General features: G+C 37.2%; 1 protein-coding gene across 1 annotated transcript in view; it reads right to left on the bottom strand.

The window, feature by feature from the left end:
• Positions 1-4,711: 4,711 nt before the first annotated feature.
• The window catches only part of LOC119885214 (collagen alpha-1(VII) chain-like), a gene marked incomplete at its 5' end in the record, with an annotated part of 33,844 nt that continues 17,145 nt past the window's right edge, over positions 4,712-21,410 (bottom strand). The window contains 41 exon segments of the mRNA XM_038695364.1: positions 4,712-5,250; positions 5,744-5,800; positions 6,774-6,869; positions 7,043-7,087; positions 7,197-7,244; positions 7,606-7,674; positions 8,132-8,176; positions 9,169-9,273; positions 9,678-9,878; positions 10,523-10,621; positions 11,076-11,204; positions 11,296-11,331; positions 11,415-11,453; positions 11,543-11,578; positions 11,665-11,682; positions 11,929-11,991; positions 12,191-12,262; positions 12,350-12,376; positions 12,459-12,494; positions 12,663-12,707; positions 12,937-13,002; positions 14,850-14,882; positions 15,002-15,055; positions 15,171-15,209; positions 15,714-15,776; positions 15,886-15,924; positions 16,113-16,139; positions 16,461-16,496; positions 16,662-16,733; positions 17,407-17,451; positions 17,583-17,618; positions 17,853-17,933; positions 18,065-18,100; positions 18,213-18,272; positions 18,407-18,478; positions 18,948-18,980; positions 19,066-19,137; positions 20,693-20,737; positions 20,929-20,964; positions 21,154-21,198; positions 21,314-21,349. Coding sequence (XP_038551292.1) covers positions 5,239-5,250; positions 5,744-5,800; positions 6,774-6,869; positions 7,043-7,087; positions 7,197-7,244; positions 7,606-7,674; positions 8,132-8,176; positions 9,169-9,273; positions 9,678-9,878; positions 10,523-10,621; positions 11,076-11,204; positions 11,296-11,331; positions 11,415-11,453; positions 11,543-11,578; positions 11,665-11,682; positions 11,929-11,991; positions 12,191-12,262; positions 12,350-12,376; positions 12,459-12,494; positions 12,663-12,707; positions 12,937-13,002; positions 14,850-14,882; positions 15,002-15,055; positions 15,171-15,209; positions 15,714-15,776; positions 15,886-15,924; positions 16,113-16,139; positions 16,461-16,496; positions 16,662-16,733; positions 17,407-17,451; positions 17,583-17,618; positions 17,853-17,933; positions 18,065-18,100; positions 18,213-18,272; positions 18,407-18,478; positions 18,948-18,980; positions 19,066-19,137; positions 20,693-20,737; positions 20,929-20,964; positions 21,154-21,198; positions 21,314-21,349 — 2,304 coding nt within the window.

Below are 21,410 nucleotides of genomic sequence, written 5' to 3'. Positions count from 1 at the left end.
CCCCAAGTGAAGATTTCAGCAGGACAAAATGACATACATGACTCCAGAGCCCTGTGGCGTTCTCACATCTCAATTAACTTTTAGGGGTGCCTCTGAATGAGACGGAACAGGGTTTGCAGCATGCACTGAATCCCACTGAATTTAAACAACTTACAAATTCTTATAGTCTGCTGAAATTAGAGACTCCAAATTGGTGTCAATCATCACAGTATTCCAGTATTGGCAATAATGAGGTTAGTGACTTGAGTGAAAGGATTCATATGAAAGGAGTAACTTTAAAAGTGTAGCTGTACTGTATCAAACACAATTATGTTCATCATCATGTGAAATGACAGCTCACCTTTTCACCTTTGCGCGCAAGCCTTTTGGACCCTAGTAAAAAAGGTAAAACAAAAGATTTTGACTCCAAGTGAAACTCTAATGGTCTTAAAGGAAATGTTACACTCAGTTGTGTGGCTTTTAAAAGTTGCTTACTATATGCCCAGGAACCCCTTTAACACCTGGAGTGCCATTTTCACCCTAAAAAAGAAAATACATATTTTAAGATTTCTGCATAATTCATCAACAATACAGAAAAGTATTAAATACTGTATGCAAGAAGCCTTAATTGGTAGACAAGCAAAGACAATCCTAAACTGTTACGCAAACTGTGTACACAGTAAGTGTGTGATATTTTACATTACAATAGCTGAGATTAGGAATTTGTCAACTAACATAAACTAAACCTGTTCACATCCTCACCTTTCTGCCTGTGAAGCCAGCCAGCCCCCTGGTGCCAGGCTCTCCAGGGATACTGCACCCTGATGAGGATAAGATAAAGTACCAACTTTACATCAGGGTGAAGAAAAGCCCCCACACACGTTTTACACACTGCACATTTTAGAAGCAACCAAAAACCCACAATTGTAAGTCAACTATTACAGACATATCTCTTTTAACAGATCAAAATGAAAATAACAGTGCGCAGTCGGATTCAAGTAATTTTATATGCACAGTATTTGTACCTTTTCTCCTTTTACTCCAGGTATACCAGGCAGACCCTTTTTCAGAGCAAATAGAACAAAAAAAAAAACATCATTAACTAATCTTAAAATTAAAATGTCCCTAAGATTACATAATGATAAAACAGAGTCCAGTAATGTTTTGAGAGGGTTTTTAGTCATACTCCATATGTGAAACTTAAATATTCACGATTGTAAGTGTATTTCTTTTAGAGAAGGCGGCTCCATGAAAAAACACAAAATCAGATGCAGCACTTGCAAACATTTAGATCATTTGTATTTTCTTACAAGAGCTCCTGCTGCTCCTCGAGGTCCAGGGGTTCCAGGTGATCCATTCTTCCCCCTTTTACCTCGGTCACCCTGCACCAACGCACAAAACATCTTATGTCTCTTTTAAACCCAATAGAGCGACTTTCTCTTTCCATTTCTGCATTCATTCACAATTACAAATCATCTTCACATACTTTCACCGTCTTCATTTTGTCTGATCAAAGTGAGCTAAATGGCAACTTGTAAGTTGATACATGATGATGTACCTCTCTGCCTGGCTCTCCTGGGTCCCCTGGGAGACCCTCAGGCCTGGGGAGCCCTGGATGCCTGCATTACCACGGATACCCTGGATGCCCTGAGCACTGGTGGCCCGGACTCACCTGGTTCACCCTAAGGTAACGAAAAGAGAGGGAAAAGGTGGAGAAAGATAGGGACAATTGAAATGTTTGAAAGACAAACACACAGTTAAAGGTCACTTGTTTAATGTAATGTAATTAATAGTCTCTTCTATTACTTTTGAATAATTGCCTTCAAATAAACTTTTTTTCTTTTATCAGTTTACATGCTCAAACCCAATTTTAAATGAGAGAGTGAGTCACTGAGGCAATTAAATTCCCTAAATTAAAACCATGATGGGAAACAAAGTCAATCAAAGTAAATGTCATGGAAAAGACTGCAGGGATTAATTGATTTAGAAAGGACATTATAAATAAGAAAATGCTTGTATTTTCTTTTCTTTCTTTTACTTTTTAAGAGTGAGGAAAGAGGTTTCACCTCTGTCCTGGAGGACCAGCTTGGCCTTCTGGACCTCTGTGGCCGATGCCAGGCTCTCCCTACAAACACAAAACATGTCTCTATAATGTTTCACAATCATTCCTTTCAATTAAAATCTCTGCTCCTGGACTTCACTGCAACAAACTATACAAATGGCGCAAACAACAGCTTATGAGTAAACACTGACCTTTTGTCCTTTTTCACCAATTTCACCCTGAAAAAGTGTGGACAAAAAGAGCACATATCAGCTAGAAAGTTAAAGTGCACCACAGCACATTGTTTTTCATGAGCCAAAATAAACCAACACAGAGGAATTTGAAATAAAAAAAAACTTGCCAGCATGTTTTACAAGGGGAATTATTAATGTCTGCTTTAATCTACTGTCTCACAGTCAACAGAAATAGAGCAGAGGGAACATCAAAGGCCTGGAGTCAACTGATTTACTGACAGGCGAGACACGAGAGAAGTTCTCCCTGAGCTCTGATGTCATTTACTGATGCAATGTGGGTACATGGGGAGAGCCGCAATGATATTTTTATGAACTGGTGGCACATTTCGTGTGGCGACTGTTATTCTTTTTCTGTGATCTTAGGATGATGATAATGATGCTTTAATTCAGCATAATCAGGGGGACGATATCGGTGACTCAGTATATCCTGACAATGGGAGGATATGTTTCAGTTTAAATAGTGAGTTCACCCATATTACCAAACAAAAAATATTTCTTCTCAGGTTATGTGCCCATGTTTCAGCTCTGAGATTCATTGGAAAAGAATGGATGTTTGTTTGTGGGGCATGGCATTGAAAAAATACTTTTAGAAACTGAACAATGTCCCTGTTACTCCAACACCACCAGCGGGTTGGCGTTCGGGTTTTGATTGAAAGCATTTAGCGTTTTTGTTAACATTAGCATGCTCCCTAGCTCAAAGCTTCCTACAGCAACTAAAAGCATTGCATTGTTAGATACATGTAAGTAAGTAAGAAAATGCTTTTTGCCATTTAGGTGAACTGACCATTTAAATCAGGATTGCCAAAATTTAAACACACTTAGTTTTTGTTGTTTTTTAAATTTCATTAAGACAGAATAAAAGTTTATTTATTTTGCATATGTGTCCTGTAATACTAACTGGAATGTTTACCTTCATAACGTAACAGCTTTGATTGTGTCTTCAGCTTTACAATGGGTAATGTTTAAAAGTCTTGTCTTAATGTTTAAAGTATCTTAGTCACCTTTTGTCCTGGTTTTCCACTCTCACCTTGTTGACCTATTGCATAAAAAGTGTTTAGAACAGCATTGCTTAAATAAACAGACATTTATTCTGCCTACTGTTGAACTTATATCACAAGTTGAGTATTTCATAATGATGATGGTGTTATAGATGAATACTTTGTGCCCTTACCTTCAGGTAAAAATACTCTGGAGGGTATGGGTATGGCTGTGCACTTTCCTCGTCATAACCCCCCTCTCGCCGTCTCTCCAGCTCCGCCCTCCTCCTCTCCCACTCCTCCCTCTCCATTTTTTCTCTCTCCAGCTCCAGCTCGGCCTCCCTCTCTCTCTCCAGCTCCTCTCTCTCTCTCCATCTCCAACCTTTCCCTCTCTCTCCCTCTCCAGCTCCTCCTCCTCTCCATCCCTCTCTCGATCGACATCCTCCTCAGTCTCCCAGTTGTAGTCTCCACTCCTCTCCTCCTCCCCATAGACTGGATCAGGGCCTGTTTGTGTATATCCATCTGTTTCTATTCTTTTATCTTGCTCCATTCCTAACTTCTCCGCTTCTTCAGCTTTACCCTGCACCTCTCCTCCACCTTGTGTTTCTGCATAAAACTCTTTTTCTGTATCACTGTGTCGCTGTCTCTCCTTCCAATCTTGCCTGTGCCTCCTGGTATGTATTTGAAGGTCAGGGTTTTCTTGCTTCTTGCTCTGGAAGTTTTATAACATAAATCAATGTATTTATAAGTTGCACCATCTTTATTTGGAATAATACTTATTATCTAAATTGTTGATAACAGACTTACATTCCAGCTGTTGTAACCTTGAGCTCCAGAAGACAGAGGCTGAAATTAAAGTGAAGGGGCAATCTCATTTGCTGTCCACAGACAGTGACCATGAAATTGCACTTTAATATTTTTCAAACTGAGTCTCATGTATGAAGTTTTCATTTTTTAAACACTGCAAAGTGAAAAAGAAATTACTTTTTGTGCCTCCATGAAACGATTTCTTCCACCCGGGGCACCAGGCATGAACACCTAAAATTTTAAAATGATTAGTACTGCCATTTTTATTATTATCAGTCTGACTTCTACATGACCAAGTGACACTTACCATGAAATCAGGCCAGGGGGGCTTTTCTTCACCCTGATGTGGGATCTAGGCACCTGTCAAGGCCCCCAAAAATCTCATGAGCAAATGTAGTGCAATCATTTTGATGCGTACTATCAAACAGCTGTAGTAATGTGTGCTTTGATGTACATGATGGTAAACATGTAAGAAAGAAAGACACAGACTTGCTTAGAAAGTTATTTAAACATTTTTACTGATGGATACATGCACAGAGAGGTTAAACACAGACAGAACAATTTAAAAACAGGGAAAAAGTTCACCAGTGAAAAGAGTGTTTGATTTGGCTACAAAATTGCTTATGTACCACTACATTTCAAATAATATGGTATCTAACGATGTTTGGCGAATTAAAAACAAAAGATATTTTCCATGTTTTAATAAATAAAATTTCATTACAGCTTCAAAGAAAAATTTATTTAAATTGTTGACACATGTTTTGTTGTTGTGTTTTATGTGCTGTGACATTTATTTGTTACAGAAAAATATATATGTCTTAATAAATAAGTTAGACAAGGTAAGTAAAGTAAAGGCTACACTGGTGATTACACTGAACCAAGTAAAGAATGAAAATAACCTGGACACAAAGAAACAATTCTGATATTGCTGGTGCCTGATTTTCTACAGAGTTCTACTGAAAAAATTTGCCCTGATACAAGGTATCAAGGTAACTTTGGTATGGCCATAGGTTTGAGTGACTGACATCGTGTCTGTGTGGAAAGAAGTCCTTCCTCATGAAACGTTGGTCAGGGTCAGAGCTCCTCACCAGCAAAACAGTTCACAGTTTAGTCACACTCTCCGTGCAGTGTGTGCTTTCTTATGAATGCTTAACACGCTATAGTCACAGTCTCTTGGGAATTAAGAGATGTCCTGTTTAAAAAAAATGAGAGAGAGAAAGTATTAAAAGTAACTCTCTGGGATTTTTTATTTGTCAGTAAATCATTCCTAAAGAGTCGGACAAGGCTACGGTTTCTGCTCATTCGCATTCAGACAAGCTTCAGAGAAATCATGCTAAAAGCATGCTGCTCGAAAAATGTTGTCCTATCTCATGCGTTGGTAATTTTGTGAATTAAAATTTTCTATGATGGAATAATATTAGTCTTATGCAAACGTGCAACTTTTACACTGGTGAAATTTTCATGGTAGGTAGAAAGAAGAAAAGGTTTTGAAATATAATGTGAAGTGCTTTTTCTATATTACTTAAAGCTTGGTTTATTTATGGAATACTATATTTTATGACAAGAAGAAAGCATGTTCTTGTGTTAAGTGTAAATTAAAAAGATTTGCATTCCAAGGCATGCAAGGACCTTCAGAAACATTCAGTTAGGATTCAAGTCTGTATGATTTAAGATCACAGCTCTACCTTGTCTGGGTCTTCTGTTGTGATGGGAGGTGTAGGCAGTGATGCTTCATCCTGGTCCTAACAGCAAAGGACAGATAAGAATGTGACAGTTAGAAACACTTAAAAAGTGAAGCAACATGTTGAGTAAAAATCTATACGTGGCATTTCCAATCAGCTCCAAACAACGCCATCTTTTGGATGGGTTCAATTGCGTGCCGACTGCTGTTAAAATGCTTTAAAAAGTTTTTTTTTTTACATTTACTCAGCTGATATGACATTATGTCATACACACAATGTAAGGAGACCCAACAGACTTTTAATGACTTGTATGGTTACAGCAAAAAATGGTTATTTGAAAGAATAGAAAATAAACCCTCGCTCCTTGTTTTAAGAATCCAAGGAAGGAAAAGATCAAGGGTACGTGGACCTCTTATCCGAGGGGCTTCTTCAGGTCCAAACTGGAGTGAAGAAGACTCTCCTTGGATAACTATGACCTGGATGACTGAGAATCTTCACAGACATCTTGTTTTACGAAATGGCTCAGTGATTAGTGACTCCTCGACTGACTTATAAACTTGTAAACTTGTTAAGATCTGGGATCCCTTTATTTATTATACCAGAAAGTAAATGGATGGCAGCAGCTTAGTATATTCTCTTGATTTATGTGGCCCTCTGAGTGTGGCTGTATGTGCAGCTTACTTGAACTTTGAAGTTATCTAAATCATACTGGACATCCCCAGGCTGAGTCAGTGAACAAACAACTTCAGCGTTTTTGGACAATTCTACTACGGCCACTATGGACACTGGAGATACAACATTTCTTGGCATTTATGGACAACTATTCCCTGTTTTACCCTTTTCTTTGTCTTACTGTCCTGTCCTGTACTATTCTTTCAGCGGATGTATTGGGATGAGGTATTTTGACTGGTTTTGATAATTTTCGTTGTTTCCTCACTGCAAATTGTGATAAACTGCTGATCACTAAAATAGCTGTTGACAAACCAAATGCTTTCATTCATGTGTTTCAGATTCATTTCGTAATACATCATACATTGAGCATAGTGTCTGTTTCTCTGTCTGAGGAGGATGTTGAAGGATGACTGGAGGTTTCTAACTGGGCAGGTCTGTGTGTGGGTAATTGTTCCTCCTACAAAAGACAAAAACAGCAGAAATATGTTATTATTATTCTTCAGATACTGCAGAGCAGCACAGAATTGAGCTCAGCTGTCTGTGCTCCCTTTCTATCACAGTACAGTGTCAGCCTTGCAACAGCAAATTAGTTTTTCTTATCATCTGGGCTACACAATTATTAATGCTCACCTTTTTATCCACCGGATAGGGAAATTCATCTGTTTGGACTTCAAGCTGCATATAATAAAAATATGGAACATATTTTACATTAAAAATGAATCAGCACATTTTAACTCCATCCCAGCTGAAACAGATGAGAGCATGCTGTTTGAAGCAAATGTACCTGTCTGTTGTCTCTGCTCTCCTGAAAAGCATCTGTGGAGAGTTCTTCCTGTTTAGAACAAGAAAAGTATTTCATCATAGCTTTTAAACACTACTCCAACACAACTTACAGACACTCCAGCGGATGATGTGCAGAGAACATGCAGTGGGATGTAATGACAAACTAATTTATTCTTAATAATCAATTCAGGTAGTGGGCGTGTCATTAATCAACTCGCTCCAGCATTTAGTGTGGGCACAGATGACACACTGCTACAAAAAAAGACACGAAAAATCCCAGGCGATTTGATTATGAGTTTGACAGGTCTGTTAACAAGAAGGCACCCACTACGGCAACGCTCCAATCTCACATCATGAATCAAAGTTTCCCACCGTTCAGGAATTAGTCATTCATTGCTGCAGCTGCCCACCTCGTACTCATAGCTGTATTCTTCGCCGTTATAAAACTCCTCTTCGTCTTGCTTGTCCTCTTCACTTGTCTTTAGAGAAAGGAGACATGACAATAATTACAGGAAGATACCGCTGGAGATCATAATTTATCATTTGTGTCAATGGCTGGAAGACAACAATGCCAAGCGACTACAAAGAAACCCATTAATCAAAATGTTCTAATTTGTTCTGTATATAATGAGACGTACATGAACGCTGAGACAAATGCATGCTTTTAGTTTTACTAGTCACACCATGTATAAAGTAACTGGTTAATTGTGTTATATTTTCAAAATGTTAGTTTATTATGATTATTTGTATTACATTTTTAGTGCTAAAGCTGTAATTGCTATGTTATGCTTGACATGTTAATGTCATGTTAGCCATGTGTTTACATTTTGCAGGGTGAGATGGCTGTGTTAGTTTGGGTTTTTTGTTTGTTTGTTTGTTTAGCTGGGGGTATGGCAATGTTTTCAGGTTTAGTTTGACCCCTTCAAGGACATTTACCAGGCGTTGTCTCTGCCTCTTATGTCGTCCTTTATTTCCTTTGCCCTGGTTAAGAAGTTCACAGAAAAAGATTTTCATGCTTCAGATGTTGACGATCAAGTACAAAACTATGAGTTGATATTTTGAGTTGGGGGAGATAATCAAGAGGGGGATAGTTAATGAAAATCAAAAATAAATGCAACACCTTCACATACAAGTAGTTTAGGAACCCTTAGTGTTAAAGTTAACAAATGGTTTAGATCTATTTGTAGGACTACACTGACGGTTTTGCATGTTTCAGCCCATTTATTACAAATCAAATATACTTTACGTTACTGATGACCATTTTTGGATTCATTCCAAAATGTAAATGTATTAGATTCTCTCATTACATTCTACTATGTTCTCATGTCACATTTTGTATGCACTTTAATGCAAAGCACATTTAGTTTACCTGTAATGAAATGTGCCATAAATTGCCTAGATTGATGTCCTTCCTTCCAGGCAGCCACTGATTTTAGATCACATCAGGCTTTGTTTTATGAAATTGTTGAACTGGTGCAGTGCAATTAATTATAATGCAATTTATATATACAAGGAACAATTGCAAAATGAAACATACAAACAGACTTTTTTGAGGAAGGTAATCCTAGTACTTCAACACCAGGATGTCTGTATGTCTTTAAAAAACATCTACATTATTTTCCGAAAAGCCCCTGCTGCCATCTGCATTACCAAGCGACAATACCTTAACATTGTCAAAAAAAGAAAAAACAAGTTTCAAGTCTCTGTAAGTAAGTCACCGTAGTGGCAATAACTGAAATCTGTAAATACTTGGAAGGTAGGAAGGGTGAGCTAAAACATGCAATACCGATATGCTCCTTCAATAATATACATTAAAGTTATGAAAGACAGTCAAGAAACATAATTACACTTGTTAAAAAATTATCCCCGGAGTATTTTACGTTTTATGGTGAATATAATATATGAAACAATACTCATGCTTGTTTATGATCAGGAAAGCCAGTCATCGATTAACGTGTCCACGGTAGCTTTACCTTCCCACGTTCCCTGTTTTTCTTTTGCCCTGAGTTCTTCTTCAGAGAGTCTTCCTGAGTGAGGAGAACAGCCTCCACCACATTTTCTGGTAACCCTGAAACCGTCTGACATGCACATTTGAATTTTGAGCGTTTGGCAATCAGCAGAACATAGATGCTAGACAAACTGTGTTTTGTTTAGGTTTTTTTCAGAAATTGTGGCCATCTATTTAATTATTATTATTCATTATAATTTTTCTGTATGTGTGAAAATAAAGAGTCTGAGTGAAAATGGGAGAGATATAGAGAAAATAATTTGAAAACAAGGCACTAAGCTACTTTTGAACTCAGATCCCACTGTGTACACATTTAAAAGCTCCCAGTTGTAATATGTACGACTTTCAAATGTTGCTGAAAAATTATCTATATATGCCAGTCTCTATATAAACAATAAAATGATTAACATGTCTAATGTACTCAGCTTGTTTTCACATTTAAAGTTGGTATACTTTATTGTAAAAAGTCCTTACCTCCTGGGTCGTTGTATAATTGAAAGCAGAACTGACAGTCAGATTTATTTTGAGAGAAGAGGCTCCGTCACTGTCCCCACCAACTACCTCCTTCCCTGTGGATCCCTTTAACTTTGTCTCAATCCTGTCGAGCTCCCGCTCTCTGCTCAGTGTGGTGACAGTCCATAAAGTGGGACCCTCTGCGGTTTCATTTAAAGGGTCCTTCACATGAGAAGACAGAATAAGTAGAAGTCAGAGAATATGTTATCTGGGACAAGTAGCATCTACTTGTGGTAGAAGCATATTTGAGACAATACACAGGTGGAGTGTAATGACAGATGACAACAGATCATATTATAGAGTACTGATATGATTAGAGTAGGAATTTTGTTTAGTAGGAGTAGGAGTTTTTTTACAGTCCTATACATATGCAAACTTGGCTGCCAAGGGGATTTCACTTAAAGATGGGTGTGGTATATGGACATGTTGTTTCAGGTTAATCATTTTCCCAAATTGGTAAAGAGGTAAGGGGTTTGTCTAAAGATATGAGTATTTCTTCATATATTTTTTTTACAATAAAGTTGTACTGTTACTACAAGTGTTGCTGAAGTTTATTATAATCAAACAAGAATGGGCCTACAGCACCTTGTCTCCTGAAATTTCTTTTTCAGAGTAATTTGCACCCTTTTCTTAAAACATAAAAAATATCAACAAAAAAAACCTCTTCATTTGAGAAAAATCCTGGAGACAAGTTGATTTGTCTTGGAAACAGGTTGAGTAATCTCATTATACAGGCAGACCCCCCCCCTTACTTTAGGAAAATAAGATTTAAACACTCAAGATGGAGATTTTGAGGTTTTACTTACAAATGACAAAGACTCTGTAACGTGTTGTTCTAATTCACGGTCCTCAATGGTATCCAGCTCTGACAGTGGCTGGTCAGTGAGTTCAAACTTCACTGAACTCTGTTGAGACAACACAAATAAAAAACAAGCATCATTTTATTTTTTACTTTCCTTGTTTTGGAAATGTCGGGATCTTTTGTTTAATGACATAAAGGATAAGAGTGAGTAGGATACAAATTACTCAAATGTCCCTACGAGCGACAATCTCATATTACACATCGTAATTTGATTTATTCTATGTATTAGTGAAGCTTTTAGTCTCTGCTCTGCTGCATGTTTCATCTACATCACATCTCTGGTGAGCCAATACTAAACCAGTCTGGCAAAATATATGGTGCCAAATATACCTCGCATGTATAACATTGAATAACATTGAGCCATAAATGTGATCCATATGGGATTATGATATTAATTGTTGTTAAAAAAGAGACCATGAAACTGATTACTGAAAGATGAAAGGATTGAAAGTTATTCAGTAAATGCATTTGATAACATATACGGACTATTTACATACTGTGTACTCAGTGATGATGTTGGAGGTGTGTGTGTTTTCTTTTGTTTTCTTGGAGGTGCCGAGCACATGAAGCAGCTCCTCTATTCCGTCCTGCAGTAGCCTGTCAATCAAAGCCTTCAGCAAAGGCAGCTGAGAAAAAGTGTTTTTATTGAGAAGGTCAAGATCCTGTTATGAACTCTATCAACCTTAAAGTTTGTACAATGCCATGCTCAGAGCTCACCCTTATACCGTAGGCTTCAAACATCACTTCAATGTCCTAAAGAGGAAGAAAACATGCTGCTCAAAGTGCAAAAAGAAAGCATGTATCCCAGAGGAGGAATTACTACATTGTGTATTCACCTTCATCTCAATTGATTTCCCAGGAGCTCCAGCATCACCCTGCAGAAACATTAAATTAAGTGCAGTGAAAATAATGTAATTTCCATTTCCATAGACTATATTTTTGAGGGATAACGTTCAAGCACTACCTTGTCTCCTTTCAGGCCATTTTCTCCTTTATCACCCTGCAAAAAAAGACAAATGAGTTACACAGCCAATATATCAGTTTTTTTATGACTGTGTTTCAGTATACACTCCATTACCATCTTACCTTCATTCCTGGTGAACCCTAAACACACAGAAACAGAGGAGCAAGACATTGGAACATGCATCTACAATGCATGACATCAAGCTCGCCATATCTGATGGCAGATACTGGTACAACTCATTGCAACCCACAATAAAAGCACTATAGATGACTAAGACGCCATGCTGGGCAAAATATGCATTATGCCATGCAACAGCCGAAATAATTTGCCATTATTCACGAAATAAAAATATCTAGAAACATGTTGTGTGTAAACATTAAACTCACAGTAGCTCCTGGAGGACCCATTGGGATCGGAAATGCTTGGCGGAGTTCGTCAATAGTGGCGCCCTGAGAACGGATCCACATAAAAAGTAAGGTTTAAGTAGCCAGGCAGGTCAAGGTGGACCTGCTTACATTTTTTCTGAATCGCCAGCAATGAGAAATGAGCCATAGTAATAATGATACCAGTATAACCCTGAATACAGAGTAAGAAATCTGCTTCGCCGTTCAATAAATCATTGACAAGTTGACAGGTGACCATTTTTACCTCTGGAGTGACAAGCACCTGCCTACCAGGCAAACCTGGAGGTCCTGCTTCCCCCTTTCTTCCATCTTTACCCTGTGAAGAAAGTGAGATGTTTTAAAGGTGTAACCTCAGATTTCTCACAGAGTTTGTTTTATTCATTTTTTGTTCAAAACTGCTTACATTTTCGCCGGCATCTCCCTTGTCTCCCTGGAATGAGAGCACAGTTACCACATGTATCAAAAAAATGGCTTCATAAATGTTTTGGTTGGTTGCAATACATGTTAAGGACCTTTTTGCCATCATCCCCTTTTGGCCCTCTTTCTCCCTGTGAAAAGAAAAAAAAATTATTTTAATAATTCACCTTAAAACAGCAACACATTTGAAAATCTCAGTGTTTGCAAAAATGTCAAAATAACATAGATGTCAAGCATCAAAGTCATCCAGTTGGTATCACACAGCATAGTGCTGTAACTGTTGATGAAAATGCCCTCACATCTTTTGCTGGCAGGCCCCTCTTCCCATCAATGCCAGGTCTCCCCTGTAGAGCAGAGGAAATAAAACAACATCAGTCTCTGGAGATATTTTTCTGATTATTGTGGTGGAAAAGCAGCAGGCTCTCACTAATTATATACCTATAACAATACATGTATACCTTCTTATACTGGCTAGAATGTAGACTCCAGTACTGACTGTCACCATTACAAATATATAAAGGATGATTAGGTAATGTTTCAGCCACAGGCGTCATGATTCAGAGTGATACTCACTGGAGTTCCCGGTAAACCAGGCATTCCAGCAATCCCAACCCGGCCTTGGTCTCCTTTATCGCCCTTCTGTTCACATGCACACATACAAAAACAAACCTTTCATTTAATAAACCGTTTGAAATTATATGAAGTACAAGCGTTGGTATAAAACACTAACAAGTAAATCATTTTTTTATTATTTATTTTTTTATTTAACCTTTATTTAACAAGGTGAGTCTCATTGAGATTAAAATCTCTTTTGCAAGAGAGACCTGGCCAAGACGCAGTATAAAAGGACATAAAGGACAAGTTTCCAACATATAAAAGACATCAATCATACATACATAAGTAACATCCATATCCTTCAGTGTTGAAACAAACTGCTATAAGAAATAAAGGCAGTCAGTTTCAACGAGTTCTGAAGAAGGTTCCAAGCAGAAGGTGCAGCAAACATGAAGGCTTTTTTACCTAATTCTGTTCGGTTACAGGGGACCAACAAGTGTAGGACATCCTTTGAACGTAATCCATAATGGCCTTGTGTACTTGTTAAAAAGATACTCAAATAGGTAGGAGTAAATAAAGTAATAAATAAAGGCAAAAAAAGGAACCCAGCATATAGATTACTAGTGAAATCTTTACTGTGGGTTATGTAAAAGGACTTAATAAATCAAATAATGAAATTATCGGCATGACATGAATGAACAACATGTGTAATATTTCAGGGAAGTATATGCTCCTCTTCTCCACAACAGTTCTGCTTTCACATTTACTGCAGAAAAGACACCATACTTATTCCCAACCAGTGGTTCCAAATTGCATGGTTTTCAACTGAAGGTGAGGGTAAAATTTGTTTTGGGCTAGTTGTGATCATTTGGGCTACGTCTTGTATCATTTAGACAGTTTCCACCAACAAAAGTTCAGCTATATTCCAATAAAACGGCCCCACTTGCCTGCTTCTCATCCTAGCATGATTGAGACTGAGTTTCACTAGACTTAGCTCGACACTCTCGTTTTACACATAATAATTTGCTCTATTCTATGTATTAGTGAAGCTTTTAGTCTCCGCTCTGCTGCATGTTTCATCTACGTCACATCTCTGCTAAGCCAATACTAAACCACAGTCTGGCCAAATGTACGGTGCCAAATATACCTGAGATGTATAAAACTGAAGGAGCCATGAATGAGATCCAAATGGGATCCAGCGAAGTTTATTTTGTTGCCCTTTACTACCGTCCCAGGAACCAGATATTCTATTTATTGCCATTCTTAATGGGCATCATCTCCCATTTCTGCATTTACACAGAATTTAAACATCTTTCCTACTTATGGCACACAGTTGGGAAAAACACCTCTAAGTATCTAAGTTTATGGGCTATGTCAACAGCAAAAGAAAAAACTGTTAAAATGAAATCACATTTCTTCAGAATAGTATAAAGCTGACAAAGACATTAGAAAAAACATTAAAGCATCACGACAAAAACATAAAACATCTTAAGTGCATGGATGCATGATATTTAAAGTGTGATAAAAGATCTGAGTTAAAATGCTTTGAGATTCAAAGAACGTGCCTTTCATACATGTATTTGTGTAGGTGACAAAATATACTGTAATTCACCTAACTACATAACAAGGAGCTTTTATGTTCTGTCAACATCATAATCTTTTGATTGGTAACGTCACAGCACCTGAGTCACAAACTCAAACAACCGCTTGATGAGATCACATGAGTTCTTACAATATGTGTCTAATTGCACTGAAGTGAATCAAATGATCTCTCCACAGTTTCCATGTGATGGATTATCAACATGTCCTGAGGGATGACCAGTTAATCCTTTCAAAAAAGTACTAATAAGATACTACAGTTTAAATTTAACATGTTGCCTTACATGTTGTGTGATGGTTATACATACATATAAAAACACTGGTGCACTCACCATGCCGGGTTCTCCTTTTTGTCCCTGGTCACCCTGCAGTTATTATGAAGCATCTTGTGAGTAAGCTCATACTGTAAAGGCCCAATGCTCAATGCAAATCACATGGGCAGATTTTAAAAATACAAGTAAAACTGTGTGCAAGTTTGTATGACCTTCATTCCCGGTTTCCCTGGTAAACCATCAAGTCCATCTCTTTCAGAACCACCCTGCAGAGCAAACGGTTTCATTTTTCAACACATACACATCTTTAAACAAATGTACGATATAAACAGCACACAATAATACAAAATAATAGCTATTTAAAATGACGTATACACGCACCAGAGATGGTCCCGGTAATCCAGGTTTCCCCTCTGGACCCTGCAAATATTGATTACTTCATTATTGGGATGATTCAAAAGATTCAAGAAAGCTTGATTATTATTGTCTCCTACAAACATTAGAACTCCAATCAGATGTCAAGTTAGTTAAGAGATTCGAAAAAAATATATAATAACAACTATAACTATACTGACTTATTTTCATTATAAATTAAGTAGTTATTTAGTCTATAAAATAAATAAAAAGCTCTGGGTAATGTATATTGATGTCTCATTATATTTGACCAGCAGATATTCAAATTTCTATTATATAGAACAGAGAGAATGTTTGGCATGTTTGCTTGAAAAATGACTATAACAAATAATTGATTATCCATATTGTTGCAGTATTTTTTCTGTCAACTGACTAATCAATTAATAAACTAATTGTTTCAGCTCTATGTGATACTTTGTAGGACTACACTACTATTGATGGTAGTAATGGTCAGCGTGCTTCTGAACTTGTAGTCTGTATGTTTATCACAGCAAGCTATAGGATACTCACCCTTGGTCCAGGCAGACCTGTTTCTCCTCTCAAACCAGGCTGACCTGGCTCTCCTGGTTCACCCTGAAGGAAAGGAACGCAAAGGAAAGAAGGAGAGATGAGAAATTAAAATTCCCTCCTTTAAAAAATAAAAATAAAAATAAAGCATGTTGCACATAACACTTCAAGCTACCTTAATAACTCTGGTCAGTATGTTATTGTCTGCAATAATCTGGAGGGACAAAATGAAAAATCCATAGTGAACCTGCTAATTGATACACAATTTCCGCTGTCTGGGAACACATATTCATTTTCCAAGGTCTTATGGGAGCTTTATGAGCTTCGTTACAACGAATGCCTTTGTCAAACATGGCTTAACTGATGAGAAGCTGTCAAAAATGATAACAGAGGTTTGTTTACTTGTCCTCCCGGAGGTCCAGGTTTTCCCTTTGTGACAGCAGCAGCACAGTCAAAAGAAGAGCAAAAGAAAACAGAGTTAAAATCTAAAATGTCACACCGCTAAACACAATCTGTATTTGCAACACAAAGGAAAAATAGTAGGTGCACTGAAGGGTGGCACACACAAAAAAACAAACTTAATTACTGAACATATCAAAATAGAAATTATGAAGTCGCAGGGCGATAGCAAGTTGTGAAGATGTGGCATGGTGACTGACACAGAAGAATGATCAGCAGGCGTAAACCTAGAGAAACAATGAACATGCTCATCAATGAGAGAGAGAGAGATGATGGTGGATACAAACATACCGGCTCCCCTTTGTCGCCCTTCTTTCCATCAGTACCCTTTGAAAAAGGAAAATCACAGCATTGCAATTATTCAAGAGATTTATGGATAAATAGAAGAGAAAGGTTTTGTTTTTGACGTGTAACTTCCACAGAGAAGAAAGTAAAATGGATAGTTAAATATATTTCTTTCAAGGTTTAGTCTTTAAAATTCAAAGAACTCACAAGCAGGCCAGGACTGCCAGTCTCTCCTTTCTCTCCTGGATCCCCTGGTCGCCCTGGTAACCCCAATGGACCCTGATCAATCAAGGAATTAAAAAGAATGTATAGCCTTGCATTGCTGTTGAAGTGACATTATAGTAGATACAAAATTAAACTTGTAAAATTAGATGCTATATTTTTTGGTTCACTAAAGATGTAAAGTGGCACCCTTCAGAATAAGAGTCATAAAGCTTGAGGGTGGAAATAAAGAGATATAGAAATGCAATATAAACAAGTGACAAATCAAACAGAAAGACGTCAGAAATCATTTTATATATCTTCTACTTACTATATTTATTTTTATTCAACAAAACACCAAGACAAATTCCAATGAAAACTTATTTGGCAATAACCCTAATTCTGATAAAAATCTAACTAATAACACACAATTAGCAGACTTCCATTTTGTTTCTGCTATATTATTCACTTATTAGTCCCTTCTGTGCCAGAGAGCACTCTATAAGAAGTGATGAGGCCCTGCTGATTGTGGGTAGAAAGCTAATTACTCTTGTAGTCAGACTTCACCAATCAACATGCTCAGCCACACAATTTATGTAACTTGTTTTAAATATAATAATAATGTATGCATATGTTTTTTTTATAAGACAGCTGTCTTGTCTTTGTTGTTGTTTTGGGGGGTATTTTATGTATGTTTATAAGTGTATTATTTTACTTTCTTATATTTATACACACAAAGACAAAGATATACCCTAATTCCTCTGTCACCAGGGTCTCCATGTGGTCCTTGTTCCCCCTGTGAAAGACAAAATTACATTTTCACTTTTTCACTACATTTTCAAGTTAGGAAAGTTGACTGCATTGATTATAAATCATCACTCAACCAGATAACCTCCTGAGCAACATCACTGCCCAACACGACTGTACCTTAATTCCTAGGTCTCCTTTCACTCCAGGAGAACCCTACACACAAAGTCAACAGCAGTGGTTACCACTATTACAATGTAAGTACTGCATAAACATATACAGTATATATCTGAATAAAAAGTGAACAAGCAAAACTTTACCAGACATTTATCATTATTCTACTTATGTCTTTTGTTTAAATTAATACTATGAGTTTTCTCCTGACGTAACATTTTTCTAAATAAACCCCTTGTAAGGAAAATACTTAACAGCCACTCAGGATTTACTTACATCTTTACCTCTTAATCCTGGTTCTCCAGGATTGCCAGGTAACCCAATACTCCCTTTTTCACCTTTAGAGCCATCATGCCCCTGGACAAACACATGACTTTCATTAAAATACAAAATCCTTTATATACAGTAATAAAAGCAGTATTAAATCAACATTGTTTTTTGATAATATAAAAAGTATTAATTAAGCAAAATAGTAAGTTCTCACTTACTTTTGGTCCGGGTTTTCCTGACAAACCAACATTTCCCTGTGAATGATGAAAAGGACGAAGCATAAATATAATATCAATCAACTTCTGCTACAGTATTATATAATGACGACAAGTTAAATGAGTGATTTCACTTTGTCAGGTAACTCACCCTCTCGCCATTTTCACCCTTTGGTCCCTGCTGTCCTGGAATCCCAAAACCAGGACTGCCCTGCACACATCAAAACCACACACTTATCTATACATACAGTTATTCTACACTAATTACTAACTATATTAGTGAATCAGAAAAATGACAACATGCAGAAATGACAAGCATGATGTACAGTATTTGTCATTATTAACCTTGTCTCCTTTGTCTCCTCGTTCACCCTTTATTCCCTGGGGACCTGTGAGGCCGACTGGACCAATGTCTCCCTGAAAAATGTCAGGTCACCAAATTATCGCAACAGTTTCAAAACAAAACTCTTCACTTTAAATGGTACCCTGTGGACAGAGTTTAAATAGGTCCAATTCAATGGAGCTTCCCGTCCCAGTGCTAAAGCTAAAGAGAAAAAATTAATTGTGTTTGATAAGTGGACCCAGAGGACTGAGTCTGACAGCGCAAGAATACCCTGAACAATTAATTAACATCTCGACAGAATAAAACATTAAGAGAATCACTTCCCTCTGACTGACTTTTAAGCCGGTTAAGGTAAATATAGGCAAACCATTTAGAGTTTCAATCTTTGAACCAATTGGGAAAACCTAACAAGGATGTAACAAAATATGTGGATGTAACAAAATATGTGTCAAAATATAGGTACCATGATGCTGTATGCTGCCAGAGAAAAACTTCTTTCCTGGGAAGTTAAAAAAGTCTTTTTTTCAGACTTTTTTTACTTACCCTGGCACCCTTTTTTCCTGTTGGGCCAATTATCTGTTGCAACGGGAAGAAGAAGACTGAGTGTGAGTATCAAGTACTTCTACTTCTAAAGTAAAGATGAGGGAAATGGTTTTCTTACACCCTTGGCAGGATCCCCAGGCGCTCCTCTTGGACCCTCATCACCTTTTAACCCCAATGGCCCCGTCAGTCCCTAGAATAATCAAGGTACAGTATCTCACAAAAGTGAGTACACCCCTCAAATTTGTGTAAATATTTGATTATATCTTTTCATGTGACAACACTGAAGAAATGACACTTTGCTACAGTGTAAAGTAGTGAGTGTACAGCTTGTATAACAGTGTAAATTTGCTGTCCCCTCAAAATAACACATCACACCGCCATTAATGTCTAAACCACTGGCAACAAAAGTAAGTACACTTGGGTGTATAATATATATATATATATATATATATATATATATATATATATATGTATAAACAAATATTTACAAAAATGTGAAGGGTGTACACACTTTTGTGAGATACTGTAAATAAAAAGTTCTGAAGACTTTTCTTGTTGAGGATAATGAATGCAGCATGGTTTGGAAACCTTAATCTGTCCAATAAAAACAGGCTTGGTAGTCTTGTCAAATTGGCCAGCCCGATCTCAGAGGAGAGCCATGCCAGGCCCTCTGAGATTTCTAACAGGAGGGCTAATTCTGTATTTGACTGCCAGGACCATCCACTCCAGAGTTTGAGCTATTGCCCTTTGGCTGCCATTTCAGGACTATTGTCTGCAGAATCTCCTTCATCCCAAGTGCCATCGCTATGCTTAATGGCAGCTCTCGGACACATTATATTGTATATTCACTCTGTTAATTTGCACATTTGTATATCGGCTATTTGTAAAAGGTAGGACTTTCCAGTTTACTGAATTAATTCTTTGATTTTGTGTAGATGTTGTTGTTGACGTTGTCCTTTTGTATTTTGTCCTTCATTTTATTGAAGCCTGGCTGTAAAACTATTTTCCCCCAATGAGACAATAAAGATTAGCTGAACTGAAACTGAAGTGAAGTTCTGAATTCTGTATTGCTGTTTCTATTATGATTGAGTTAACTCCAAGCCTCTCTTCCAACAGCTATCTTAATTAAAGTATATATTCTAAAAATAAAAATATTCTAAAATATATTCTAAACAATATCTATCACTCTCTGCTATCTTCTGTTAACCAGCTGTTATGTTCAAAGCTAACAGACTGTATTACAAAAGACAGGAAGACGGTCCTCATGTCGGCATTTTTGGTGATAGTCTCTTCCAAAGGACTATGCTGCCTCAAATGAAAAATCACTGATGCAGGACAAAATGCAAAACATACCCACTGAGGTTTGACAATTTGGCTCATGATCATATGCAATCATAACCATCTCTGGTAGAGCCTAATCTTAAAAACCCAGAACAAAATGGCTTCCTCATTTGTTCATTTATCAATGTAAATGTCTGTTTTGGGAAATAGTGGATCACCAGCATTTCCAGACAGTTTTCAGAGTTGTTCCCAAATAAATATATTGTATCTGCCTCAGCCTTTCTTTGTAATCAAAAATTTATTAGAAAGCGGATATTAATGTGCTCAAGTGAGTAAGTGAAAGCAATTAGGATTTTTAAGGAGTATTTTCTCTCAGCAAATGTCAACCTGAAGTAGCTGAAATGTGTACATATATGTGCATCGCCAACTTCACACACATTCTATAAGATGTAATCCTCACTCACTGTGGGTCCTTGTGGTCCCATTGGTCCCATCTCTCCTCGTTCTCCCTGAGACAAAAATGTGTTAAGCTAACTTTGAAAACTGCACTCATATGCAAGCACACGCTCACATGCACACATTTTGATTCCGGTGTGATGCCAGTGTTATTTAAATTGATTCTTTCACTTGATCATATTAATTATCATGCAAATTTTAGCCTAATGAAGAGCGAGTGGCCATGTGTGTAGGATGAACTTACCTTGTCCCCTTGCTCCCCTTTGAATCCCTTCTTACCCTGCAGGTAAAAAGAAACCACTTCCTCTGAATCCTTTCATCACTGATTCTTACACAATATACACCCTTAATGAAATAGGTTTGGTTTCATCTCATTAAACTAAGCTAGCATTAATTTGTTTGCATTTGAGGGTAAGGTTTGCAAGAAGTCATCGACAGAAACAGGAGATAATGATAAGGAAGTGCACACCCGAGGTCCGATGATTCCTTGGATGCCCTGCTCTCCAAGATCACCCTTAAAAGATAAATTACATAGGAAATATTTTTCTACAAACGGATTTGAACAAAAACATGTCACATTCAGAGTATATAGACTACCTCATGTTCAAATGTATTTTCATGTTTGTTACCTTTGGCCCAACTGGTCCAATTAAGCCAATATTTCCCTGCAAATCAATAGATCAAATATTGAAACAAAAATTGGATTTCATATGAATTCATAAAGAG

The sequence above is a fragment of the Micropterus salmoides genome, unplaced genomic scaffold (assembly GCF_014851395.1).
Source record: "Micropterus salmoides isolate LMB-PRFRI ecotype aquatic unplaced genomic scaffold, ASM1485139v1 Ms_hic_scaffold_3949, whole genome shotgun sequence".
Taxonomy (NCBI): domain Eukaryota; kingdom Metazoa; phylum Chordata; class Actinopteri; order Centrarchiformes; family Centrarchidae; genus Micropterus; species Micropterus salmoides.
The sequence above is the reverse complement of the archived record's forward strand: the minus strand, read 5'-3'. Positions and strand labels throughout refer to the sequence as shown.